Here is a 12803-nt window from a genome sequence, read left to right as displayed (position 1 = left end):
TATCATTCTGATCGAAAGGCCACCACCCCTTCTAATCCAAGTGTACTAATTCCCCAATTTTTAGCGTTTTTGTAACTTACCAACAATCCTTTAGATTTGAGTAAAATCTTCCGATGTAGTAGACAAAGGAAGAGTTTTTTTAATTAAGACCAAGTGCATGTGGTTATTTTAAAAAAAAAACCCTTCCATCCGTTTGAAATTTCACCCAAGAAAGGCATAGGTATCAGTCACAAACATGGAAACCGAACGATTTAATATGGTTGATCAGAGGGCGAGGTTTCAAACAAAACCCCTCTTTTTTAAAAACCTACAAAAATATCAACCTTAGTAGCCTAAAAAACCACTATTTGTATAGATGTCGTATATCTTTGGTAAGATGTAAATATTAAGTTCACGGTTCGCTCAATCAGAGAAAATAGATCTAAAACACCCTGGTATGCACAAAACGACGACGCCGGGCGTTTTTTATATGAACTCATTTAGTTTTCTAGAAAATTTAGCAAGTGATGTGAGAACATACACTAAGTGCAAAACCCGATCGACCACAAAATCAAATACCATAGTGCACAGTACTGTAAAAAAGCAGGGTAGGTATAGAACAACCCTACACCCAGTTTGTCATCATACCCAACGCCTTTCTTGGCAGGGAACTACCCGTTGTGGTGTTGTATCCACAAATATTTCCTAACAATCAATCCCTCCAAGTGTCATCATACATACACAGAGCCAAAGAAAGCCATCAAAAGACGGTGCTATTGACCTTTATACCATCATTAACACTGTCCAAAATTACTGTCATCAGTCTTATTGAGGTGATGTCATGAACATTCTCAGACTATTCTAACTAGTATATGGGCCTTATCAAGCCTACTTTACCAAACCGCCAGGCAGTTACCACAAATCATCCTTCAGTGTGTCTTACCGAAGTTCAAAAAAAAGCAGAGGTGCTTACATCACTACAGAACAACCCTTCTGATAGAGGACCATAGAGAGATTAACATATTATAGTACAAGAATGAATTTAAGTCAGGTACAAACCTGCGTGGGCTGCATTGTGAACTCCATATCACCATAGCAAGCAGGAATGCACATAACCCTCTCTTTCAAAATCACACACTATCAAACACATTCAAAGCTAAGTTAGAGGCAAAAAGCGCCCTCACCTGTTTAAATAGAAGCAGATCGAGCTTGAACAATCATGGCGTATTGCGAGTAGTAACTCCCATCATGCTATGCCCGATTTGGCAGGGTGCCATTCTCATCAAGCTTACAAATGTAGCCACCTCCGAGAGGGGGCTAGGTCACGGTGTACAAAGTTGCCTATGAGCCAGTAATACGGCAGGGGGGAGAGAGACAGAGGCCAATAGTCTGGGCGTGAAGCCGGCCTCGTTAAACAAAAGAAGTTATTTCCCATGTTTTTTACAATTATTAGGTTTTCTCCTCAATGCATCCTCTATAAGGATAGCCTCACACGATGGAGTATCTAAGGGTAGCCAAGAGGGAAACATGCAAGAAATCCCTCCATCTTGAGTGGCTAGTTGTCCACATGTAAGATGCATGAATGTCACCTTCTTCGGGCTTAGTATAATGGGTGGGTGCCCATAGGGGGAAGAAAAGAAGGATTTTTTCTGGTTTTTTTTTATAATGCCAAGCTATATGAGAGTGAACCTAGGGTTTTGATCATAATTGATAGGTATCCGAGAGAAAAATGCTAGCTATATAAGTACTTGTGTGTGTGTGTGTGTGTGTGTGTGTGTGTGTGTGTGTGTACATACATACATACATACATACATACATATATATATATATATATATATATATATATATATATATATATACATACATACATATATACATATATATATATATATATATATATATATATATATATATATATATATATACATGTATACATACATGTACATATATGGTGTATACATATATGTACACACACATACTAGTCTAAATTTTACCTAGAATCTTCAACCTTATAAACTTTACAGTGCAAGTTTTTTGTCCCCTTTGTAGTCTGTTTAGAGGTTTATTGGCCTTGACTAGGTGAGCTTTAGGTATCCCATTCTTATCCTAAACTACTAGTTCTTGTCTAAAGATATTTCTAAAAGTAAGTTTACTTCTTTTACAACACATATTAGTGCATGGAACCACTCCTTCCCATAAGCATGTAGAGACTGAGCAAAACCTTTTTCATAGAGGCAATCATGTAAGGGAAGCATATCCACTTTGGTGGGTGTGTGTGTGTGTGTGTGTGTGTGTGTGTGTGTGTTTATTCATATATGTTTGTATATATAGTTGTATCAAGAACCATTGGGATGTTTGTATTTATAGTTGTATCAGGAACCATTGGGATGGTGATGTGTTGTTGCTATTGTTATTGCTGCCACTACAAGCTGACGCGGATACACTATGGGATTCTATTATTGGTCTTCTTTCTCTAAGCCCAAGCCTTGGGTTACCTTACCCTTTAGCCATCTTTGCACTACAAGTTTTGCTCTCAAAAAAGCATATTGTAGAGGCACTAGTTTCATCCCTTCAAGGCACATGTCCAAGGGTTTGATTTGTCCTTTGCAAAACCTGTCATTTGTTGTTAAGTCAAATAACTAGAGTGTATATGTAAATAGTCCATTAGTGACATAGAAAACGTTTGCAACGTAAAGAATTGATTTATCTTGATTGCATGATATGCTAAGGGTGAGTATCTCGTGATTTTGTACAAACACGCACGTTTTTTGTTGCACCTTTGCACAAAACTGATGTGATTTTAAGAACGTATATGGGCAGCCCTTCTATGCCCTTTGAATTAAGTTTTTGTTCTTTCACAAGCCTTACTCGCCCCCCATCTTTGTAGATCTCGAGTCACCTTTCTCATACCCAAGATGCCATGTAAGTATAGCTCTATTTTGCCCGCTTTGCACCTCCAACATTGGCCTTAAGGTTATGTCTAAGGAAGGGAGTTGATTTTGGATGAGACTTTTGCACCCATTATTGTATGACTACCGTCCATAGAATCTATAGAGAAATGGTGTATGTTTGGGTCTTTCAGGCTACGTTGCTATATTGTTAATCTCTGTAGTTGCAAATTGTTCAGTCTTCAAGTAGACTTGGGCTTCATCTAAATTGGAAGGTCATTGTAAATGCTTGGCCTTGTATGGGGTTTTTGAAACTGGTACGTGTGGCTTGGTGTAGGATGATGTTGATTGATGAATCTACATAATTGTTTGATTGGGAGTGATATGTGGTGCTAATGAAAATGTGTTGACTAGAGTATTATATTTATTATTTTCTTTTGGCATTGTTCAAAAATCTTTCTTTTTTTTTTTTGTTTTAAGTGGTGCAAATACCACCAGGGATGCCTAGTTGCAAGGCCTGTGCTTGTGGGAGGGGAACTCCTTGCCTCTAGCTACAAGATAGATGCCTTGGACTTTTCCAAACTTCATGATGATAGAATTTGCTTCCAATGCGACCAAGAACCTCTATTCCAAAAAGAAAAAAAATGCTGCATGGGATGGCACAAGTTTTTAACCATTGGAGTCCTTGATTGTTTTTGTCCATTGAAAAAGTTGCCATGCAAAGTCTCTTTTCTTGTAAGCATGTGTAAAAGAAAAAAATTGAGGCTTTGCCCACCATCATCCCTCTTGGTTCTCATTGATGGTCGGAAGTTTGCATTCTTCCATTGCTTTGGCCACAGTAAAAATGGAAGAAAATCTACTATTAGTTGATTGACCGTTGGCCCAAATGCAGGACATCTTATGCCTTGATTGGGGTTGCCACATTACCCATGGCAGGTGATTCTTTTCTATTTGAAATGCATAAGGCTTTTGCTTTTTCCATTAGCATCGCTTACTAATGGGAATGAGAAGCACAGATCAATCGTCATTCCTTGTTTGCACAGCTTCACTTTATCCTAATGCCATTTCATTAAGAGTGCTTCCAGAGCCTTATAAAAAAAGGTCTGAATGAAAGGATGAGCAAGATTGTCATGGGCTTGCAAATATACCAAGCCAATCTCTCCTGTACAGAGTTTTTTTTGGTTTATGCATTTCAATAAGCTTGGTGCAAGCACGTAACATTAGGTTCCTTGCAAATGCTAATACTCTTTGATTGGTTTGGTGGTTGACCATTAGTGCATTCACCGTAGATGTCAAATATGTCCTATACTTAGCTTTGTCAAAATGCACAAAGTGTGCCTGGATAACGACGCAAAAGACACAAATCTAACATCTCAAAAGATAAAATTAACTCCTAGGTAAGTAACATGTTATTCACATAAGCAGACAAACATGAGAGAGACATCATTTGCATGTTCTCCATACAAAATAAGTCTTGTTAAATTCTATGCGTAGAGTTCGTCAATCTACGTTTGCCCTAAAAACTGGTATATTGCATCCCGACAATTCACTTTCCTTTGATAAACTTCCCATACCAGAGGTTCTGTACAATTGAAGTGACCATAGCAAGCTTCATCTGCATACTTTGTTTGTATAGGTCAGAAAAGGATTTGCTGTCACCAAAGGCACAATCTCAAACCTCTAAAGCACCATGAAAATCAAAACCGACATTGACTCACAAATTTTAGAACAGTACAAGGTGAGATTACAAAGGCAGCATTCCAATGCTGAGCTATTTCATTATCGAATCTCGGTTACAAGCATAATCCTGCACAAATTTGAAGCTCCAGGTTAATTCAAGTGCAAGCACGCTCATGAATAAAACCCATATCTGGGTGGGCATGCTGACCCTTCCTGTATGTTGAAGAAGTAACAGAACTTTGAACTGCAATAAGCTGCAGGCTTAAACAAGATCCACAAAGCAAGGCACATTCGCATCAGCAGCAGATTAGGCAGCTCTAATACTGCTCCAGAGCAGGAAGAAGGATCCAAGTATAATGACCAGAAAAATAACAAATAATTCCACTAATTGTTTACAAAATTCCTGAAGGCCCAAAGCACAGGAGTAGAAGAGGAAGAACAAAGACCATGAGCACTGTAGAAGCAAGTCTACCAACATTACTCGATGGCAAAATGTTGGGCAAAGCACACTCATTCCCATCAAAGAACACCTTCTTGGGATAGAAGTCCTGTAAACTCACATTGTTGGTTTGACTGTCCAAGGTGAAGGATAAAACTGACTGTTGGATGCCTGGGTAGTTGTCGTATATACCATTAAGATAGTTGAGCCCCTCAAGTCCGAACAAGAAAACGGTATTATTCCCTGGCTTGGAGTAGTTGAAACTGTAAGCCTTCTGAAATCCAGAGTAGACCGAGCTACCAAGCTCAACAGCAGCCGACCAATCTGCAAATTGGAGCCCTTGCCAGTTGAAAATGGTCACTCGAGCACTCCATCCATTGGTAAAGTCAGAGACGAGATGCCAGTTGATGCTTACTCCACAGTTATCTGGGCATGGAAGAACCCTAGGGATAGTCCATTTGTTGAGTTGAGCCCACGCGAGAGTCTTTGCGGTACGATTAACTGACGGCACAGTTGCAAGCTCCACCGGTATCAACAAAGCCTCTGCACTGCTATTGCAAGAACCCCCTGATGGACAGCCACACGCACATGTCCTGCAAGGAACAACTGATTGATTGTTGTAAGCAGAGAATGATACGCAGCACTTGGGTGTGACTTTCACTTTGGTCACATTGCATGTGACTTGCCAGCTTAAAACCGCAGCTTCTATGCGTTGAGCAACAGAGTCATCAGTATAGTTGGTTGGCGCCACTAGACGAGGCTGGTCGCATGTAAAATCTGAATTGAAGGTTCCTGACAATTTCCAGTCAATCGGAGGCGATATTAAAGTGCTGTTTTGATTTTGAGGGGGGAGCTTAAAGACTGTCAACTGAAAAACAGACTTTGACTTTGTCGAATCTTGTAGGACTGGAAGTAATGTACCATTGCGACAACAGTTCTCAAGCATGCCAACCACACTATCATTAGCTTTATATTGATCAAGATCTATGATAGTAGGCCGGGCTTGACAGCTTGTGACCTGAGAGAAATCCACACCTGCATAATTTACCCCTGCCTTCCCAAAAATACAAGCATTTTGATCTTGTTCTAAGGTTACAGCACCCCTCATCGAATTTATAAATTCCTCATTCTGCCAAGACCATTGCAGATTCCAGTAGTCCAAGCGTCCTGTCGGGCTGTCATTGGACAGTGTAACTTGTGCCACGTACTGATTCGGGGAAGCCTTCAGCACATCATATGCAATTGTAATGTCACCAGTGTAGCGAGGCAAGTAATTATTGTCAGTTAATACAATAGTTGAGTTTATCTTTGCACAACACGTCCGAATTGTCTTAGCAGTGACTGCACAGAAAATATGCAAAGCAGATTAGATATGGATATGCAGATTACATGTGATTAAGCAGAGAAATGACCAATTTATCAAAGGTTTCTTGAAAAATTTCCTGTAACAGTACTTTAGTTTTAGTTGTAAAGCACAAAACGCAGTTACTTGTGGTCATACGAGCATTTGAAAGGAAATTTTGTGGTAAATGAGCAATGCCAGAATTCAGCATTGCAGGTTTGATAGTCTTGACTTGAATCTTATTCAAGGCTTGCCCTCACAATAAGGAGATGGAGACTAAATGTACTCACTTCAAGAACACCGTAATGCTTATAAAACCCCCTTCATCCACTTTATCTACTTTCCAAAATTAAACACCCATGCAAGGTATTTTAGTCATCTCCTGTTTTTCAAAAAAGCATAAACCAAATTACAGTTTAAGGGGTAAAAGACATTTGCGAACGAAGGCTTTTTAATCAGAATGGGTAGACAAGTTGCTACCCCCAACCTTCGGCAGGAATACTTCCAAACCTCACATCCATCCATTATATTTCTATATGACAATGCAGTGACACCCATGGTTGCTAACTCCAGCACACCACAAATATTCCCCACAGAATTCATCACTTCAAGCTCTAAACCCCTGATATGATAAACAAAAACCTTTTAAGGGCATGTCTGTCGACAAAAGGGATAAAATTGGACACAAAAGTATAGCAACAAAACAAACACCTAAAAAAATCTCACTGCAATATCAAACATCTAAGAAATAATCCTTTCTAGCTTCCTGTCACAAGTTTGAAAGCAAAGTAGGGCATGATTACCATTCGTGATCGGGTTGCTACAGTTGTAATTGGGGTCCAAAAGTGTGATATTGTTGGGCAGCGAGGTCTCATTTTGTCCAAACTCGGTTCCTTTCAGGATAAAAGTTGCACCCATTTGAGCAGTGTCCATTGCTGTTTCAATTCCTGTCTTGAGTATTCCAGAACTTGTCAAAGTGATGCCCTGGCTAGCATTGACAGGAAACGTTGAGCCATCAGCTACGAGAGCTCCCCCTGCATCCACCAGAACCTCCTTGTTCATATAACCAATGAACATGTTCCATCCCTCTAGATCCTCTTCTCCTGCATTGAAGATCTGCAAATTTGCTGTGAATGCATATGCTTGATCTGCACGGGTCTCCACAAAGGGGGTAGATCTCTCAACGTTTTGGAGAGCATAAAGGATTCCAACCCCACTTTCGCATGTCTCCAATACAGAAGCAAACGGATTGCTTTGAGCAGATGCTAACGATGGAAGCAAACGTAGCAGAAGAAACAGGAATGGGAAAGGATTCATAGCAATCAGCGAAGATGCAGATAGGAGTTAGCCACTGTGGGACGGTAAAAACCCTAACTACGTCTGAAGACAATCAAAACAGGACGCTGCCCTTCACAAAACCTTTTCACCAGGCCAGCTGTAAGTGCTAACAGCAGCTATGGAAGAACGCTTACAATGGAAGGTCCGGCAGAGAGGAAGAAGCGAAACTATAACCGGGAGAATAGAATGGAGAAGTTGAGAGAGGAGCTAATCAAGCTGTGATCGCCAGAGCCGGCTTCTGCCGATCATCACCAGGATACGTTTATTAATTGGAGGTAAGTGAGGAAGAATACCTGGAAGAGAAGAAAGCCGTCAAGGCCCCATGGCCGAGGACTGCTTCAAAAAATACAAAGCGCAAACACGCTTTGCAAATGACGACCTCTTCCGCCTTCCTGCCCGCAATCCACTCGCCCTAGGCGCGAACCAGTACGAGGGTTTGTGTGTGTAGAGAGAGAGAGAGAGAGAGAGAGAGAGAGAGAGAGAGAGAGAGAGTGTGTGTGCGCGCGCGTATGTGTAGAGAGAGAGAGGGCATGTGTGCGATGAGAGGGGGTCTAGCTTTCCCGCGTGTGCGTGTGGAAAACCCCATCTTAGCCGGCTTCCATGTTCACACATGGACTGTAGTGCTAGGTCCGCGGCATTTCAAAAAGCGTGTCCGTTTTGGGCTCTTTGGGCTTCCCGCTCACCTTTTCTTTCAAATTTCTCACTATTTGAAGGTCTTATGGGGGCAAGTGCACTCCTATTGTCAATTAGGCCGGGTTCAGAGTAGGCGGCGGCAAGGAAAGCTCACTTTGTGCCAGCGAATCACATTCGTGCACGTCAGATAGGAGGTTCACATAGCACGGCGGCAGTGTTGCAAGAAAGGTGCCAACGCACGGCAATGATTTGCTTTTCAATTCCGACACACCCCCCCGCCCCCCATCTTCTCTTCCACCCTCCACGTGTGCTGGCAATGCCTCGTTGGCATCGCTTTTTTATTTTGTAAGCTTCTTCTCAAATAAAAGAAAAACCATCTTTTGTGTAATGGAATTGGCCTATTAACTTGAGAGTAGCAAAAATTAATGAGAATACTTTTAAGAAATTACTTTGTGAGCATAGCATGTGGACATAGTTGAACATAGAATTAGTTAACTTGGCATGAACAATACTTTTGCAAGAGAGAGAATTTAGAGAACATGATAACAATTGAGGACCGGATTTATGTGGAGGCGGTCCCCCCTCCAATAGACATTTGTATTATGATTTCTCCCATTAAGAGAGACTTGTTACAATACAATCTTTGTGTTCCTTGTGACCTAGGTGATGCAATGAAGAAGGAAACCTTCGTGCATCACAAGCATAACATAAACTTTGAAGAAAGCTTTTAACTATCCCAAGCCTCAGTCCCAAGACCTCAAACACCTTCGAAGGTGGAGAGAGCTAGGAGGGAATGAGGGTAGGGAAGAGGAAGAAGAAACATTACATAGGAGAAAGAATTAGTTCCTCACTTATCATAACTCTTCTTGCTAGCATACATAATAGTATAGTAATGAAGATGGAGAAGATGACAAGCTTAAGCATTGAAGCATGCCTCTTGGTTGGATTTGCACTCCATAGCCAAGAGTGTAGGTGTAGGCTCTGAACTTCTCAAGGAGCTTGGAGAAGGAGATGGAGCTCTTGCACTTTGCATAGCACATAATGATAGTGTGTGTGGGTGAGTATACCCTGCAAGCAAGGCCCCTTCTTGCTTTGGTCGACCCCCTCTTCTAGCTCATGCTTAAAGCTCATTGGCTCATGCCAAGCCTAGCCAATCACAAGCTTGGGTCATTCTAGCAATAGGAGTAGTCTTGGGACAAGTGTCCCCCTTTCCCCTTTGAGAGAGAGGACTTGATAAAATGCAAAAACAATTAGTTAATTCAAGTAATTTATCATTGAACCCCTTTTAAGCCTGGCCAATAGGATTCAAGCACCTCATGAAGGTAACATGGGTAGGAGCTTGTGTTACCATATACATGTGGTAGTGATGTGTGTAAACACACTAGGACCGTCGGGGCATTTTTTCCCTCTTTAGGAGGTTTTTCCCCCGAGCATTGTATATGCGCCCATCACTCTAGGGCTATCTATCTTTCCATTGCATACTAAGTAACACACTCTCTATTGTGTGCCTTGAGCTTCCTTCGTCTTCTCCAAGCTGTGTGCGTTTCTCTGCAACCCTAATTCCAACAATTGGTATCAGAGCAGGTTGCGTCCTCCCGGGCTTAGTCGCCAGCTACTCCAGCATACGCCTGCTCACTTTCTCCGATTCCAGTGAGCTTTGGCAAGCGTTCTCGCAGGTCGACAAATATTTCAAGCAAGCTCGTAGAGCTTAATATGCTCAAATTTTTTATTCAGACTCATTTCGGCCTCCGTTTCCACTACAAGCAGGTCTGCACAGGCAATTTCTTCATTTTGTGCAGAATTTCTATTAGTGCCGTTTTCTGCATAACAGGTGCCTTATAGTCTTCTACGGTTTGTGTTATATAGCACGTGTTGTTCCCGCTCCGTTTCTCCTATTTTCGGGCAGTTTTCACATCAGGTGCAACATTTACCATGGCTGACAACAACAACACAGATGTGTTCAAGATGTTTGTTGCTGAGGACAGGTTGGATGGGGACAATTACCCTATGTGGGCTTATATGATGCAACACGTTCTTGTATCAAAGGGCGTCTGGAATATTGTGCAGGGCATTGATGTACGTCCTGGTTCTGAGGATGTCGGCGATGTTGAGAATGTTGCAGGTATTGTTGCAAGGATTGCTGCTATTAGAGTTGTTTTGCCTATGGCAGAACAAGCTCATTGGGATGTAAAGGATGCGCAGGCTCATGCATTGATTGTGTTGTCTATAAAGCGCACCATTGTTCCTCACATCCGTTTAGCAAAATCATCAAAACAGGCTTGGGATATTTTGGCTAGCCTTTATGCAAGTCGCAATGAGGCTAAAATTGCTTTGCTGCGTAAAGAGCTGGAGTCAAAGATTATGCATGAGGAAGATGATATGGACACTTTCCTTGCTAGTTGTTACGAGCTTGGGCACCCTCATGTCGTAGTGGTTAGCTGCAATTGGGATAGTTGGCGTAATGGTTAATTATGTGTTGTCTATTTATTTTCTAATTGAGTTGATGTTGATTTTGTAGAGTGGAATGCGGGGAGTTGATGAAGAGGCACCGGCAATTACTCTTGGCCATTTTATAATTGCATAGTATTTTAGAATCTCATATCAATAAGCCAATATGGCTCTGTAAATATTTGTAGTGGGAACTCTCCTTATGAGTCATGCAAGAACTAATGAGCTTCACTCATTTACAAAAGTGAAGTGGTTGTAAAAAGAGGGGCCTAAATTTTTGGCACCTTAAACTCAAAAATAATATATTAAATACCAACTCCACAAGAGAGGTGCCGTGGAGTTTGGGGCTAGATTTAGGCCTTTCTCTTGCAGATTCTCCTCTCTACTCTCTTATGCTATGGTTATTTTGCTGTGTACTTTCTAATCTAGTTTCCATCCCTTACACATCTCTTACACTCTCTTACAAGCATGTCTATGTCAATTCTATGTTCACTGTGTGTGTGTGTGTGTGTGTGTCATAGTCTAGGTGTAACATTTAATGGCCTAAATACTTGTGTGTAGCGGAAATTAGCATGAACATAGTGGGCATTTCATTAGAATAGATTCCTAATGAGAATTACAAGATTGCTTGGGTGGAGAGAGCAACAAAAAGCATAACACCTAGTTAGATAGCATGAACAATACTTTCAAAAGAGAGAGAAATTAAGCTATTGACAACAATTCAGGACCGGATTTACATGGAGCCGGTCCCCCCTCCAAAAGGCTTCAAGACTAGCTAGTGCAATGAAGATGAAAGCTTCAAGCACTAAGCAAAACGCTTCTCAAACACAACGTCAATTATCTCCGGTCTCAGACCCAAGACCTCACACGCCTTCGAAGATGGTGAGAGCTAGCGGGGTATGAGAGTAGATTGAGAGGAAGAAGGAGTATTCTTACAAGAAAGATGTACATCTCCTCACATAATCACTCATATTAGCATAGCTTAGCTTAGTAATTAGCATGGTAGAGGAGATGAGCATGCATTGAAGCTTAGCTCTTGGTTGGATTTGCATCACAAAGCCAAGAGTAGTTGGTGTAGGCCTCCCTTCTCACAAGCTTGGAGTAGGTGATAAGCTTTCCATTAAAGCTTGAGAAGGAGAGTGAGTCTTCTTTTCTTCACACATGAGATTGTGTGAGTGTGTGTGTGTCAATAATACCTTGCAAAAATCAGCCCCCTCTCTCTCTCTTGGTCCACCCCTCTTGCTATTTGCTCATGCTACTGTCTCATTGGACCTCCCTAGGGCTAGCCAATGACAATTAAGCAGCATAAGTGATAGCCTTCTGACATGTGTCCCCCTTTCCCCTTTTGTGAGAGCTTTAGGTAATTTAATAATTCAACTAAACTCTCATTGGACCCCTTTGCCTCCTGGCCAATAGGAATCAGGCAAGCCATTGGGCTGCTGAATGCTCATTGGACCCCTTGGGAGACTGTCCAATAGTCTTCTAGAGAGCTTAATTCTCATTGGTTCTTTTATTAAATGTTTTTAAATTAATTAAACTAGATTTACTCTAGCCTAATTCTCATTGGTCCACCTCCAAGGCCATCCAATAGGAATTGGGTACACCTTGTGGGCATCTGGGCTAGGGAGCTGACATGTGTCCCTCATTCCCTTTGTGTAAAGGGAGCTTGTGTGTGTGTGTGTGTGTGAGTTTCTCTCTCATTCCCTACTCCCAAGGCTCCCCCCCTCCTATGTAGGGATTGATAAAGACTTTTGGGTCACACACAAAGCATCCAATTCCCCCCATGGTTGACCTTTGGACACAACCTTTGAATTTTGGAACCTTAGCATTTTGGAAGTTTTAATGGGCTGAACCTTAGGGTCTTTTTAGCCCATTGTTGCACATGGCTCTTTTGCAGATGCCCCCCCCTTTGGATCCCTACTGTGGCCGGTCTGCTAGCTTAACCAATATTCTAGCTTTTTCTCCCCTGGCACTTCCCCATATTAAATGATCAGTTTAACATGAGAAAATCATTTAGGAGAATTAGATATTGATTATTATGACATTACCTCTCTCT

At 41.5% G+C, this 12803-nt stretch overlaps 1 protein-coding gene across 1 annotated transcript; it reads right to left on the bottom strand.

The window, feature by feature from the left end:
• Window positions 1–4895: 4895 nt before the first annotated feature.
• LOC147424270 (COBRA-like protein 7) lies at window positions 4896–8193 on the bottom strand. The gene is made up of 2 exons (XM_086501641.1): window positions 7132–8193; window positions 4896–6327 (listed from the first exon to the last, which is right to left on the bottom strand). Exons 1-2 carry the CDS (start codon window positions 7643–7645, stop codon window positions 4940–4942), a joined length of 1902 nt encoding a protein of 633 aa, XP_086357767.1. The 5' UTR covers window positions 7646–8193; the 3' UTR covers window positions 4896–4939.
• Window positions 8194–12803: the final 4610 nt, after the last annotated feature.

The sequence above is a fragment of the Adiantum capillus-veneris genome, chromosome 26, assembly GCF_014529385.1.
Source record: "Adiantum capillus-veneris isolate H3 chromosome 26, ASM1452938v2, whole genome shotgun sequence".
Lineage (NCBI taxonomy): Eukaryota > Viridiplantae > Streptophyta > Polypodiopsida > Polypodiales > Pteridaceae > Adiantum > Adiantum capillus-veneris.
The sequence above is the reverse complement of the archived record's forward strand: the minus strand, read 5'-3'. Positions and strand labels throughout refer to the sequence as shown.

Bases quoted from the DNA above. Each gene is read 5' to 3' on its own strand.
- LOC147424270 (XM_086501641.1), bottom strand. From the start codon at position 7,645: ATGAATCCTTTCCCATTCCTGTTTCTTCTGCTACGTTTGCTTCCATCG. The intron at 6,328-7,131 runs GTAATCATGCCC...TTTTCTGTGCAG, and splicing joins TAGCAACCCGATCACGAATG to TCACTGCTAAGACAATTCGG.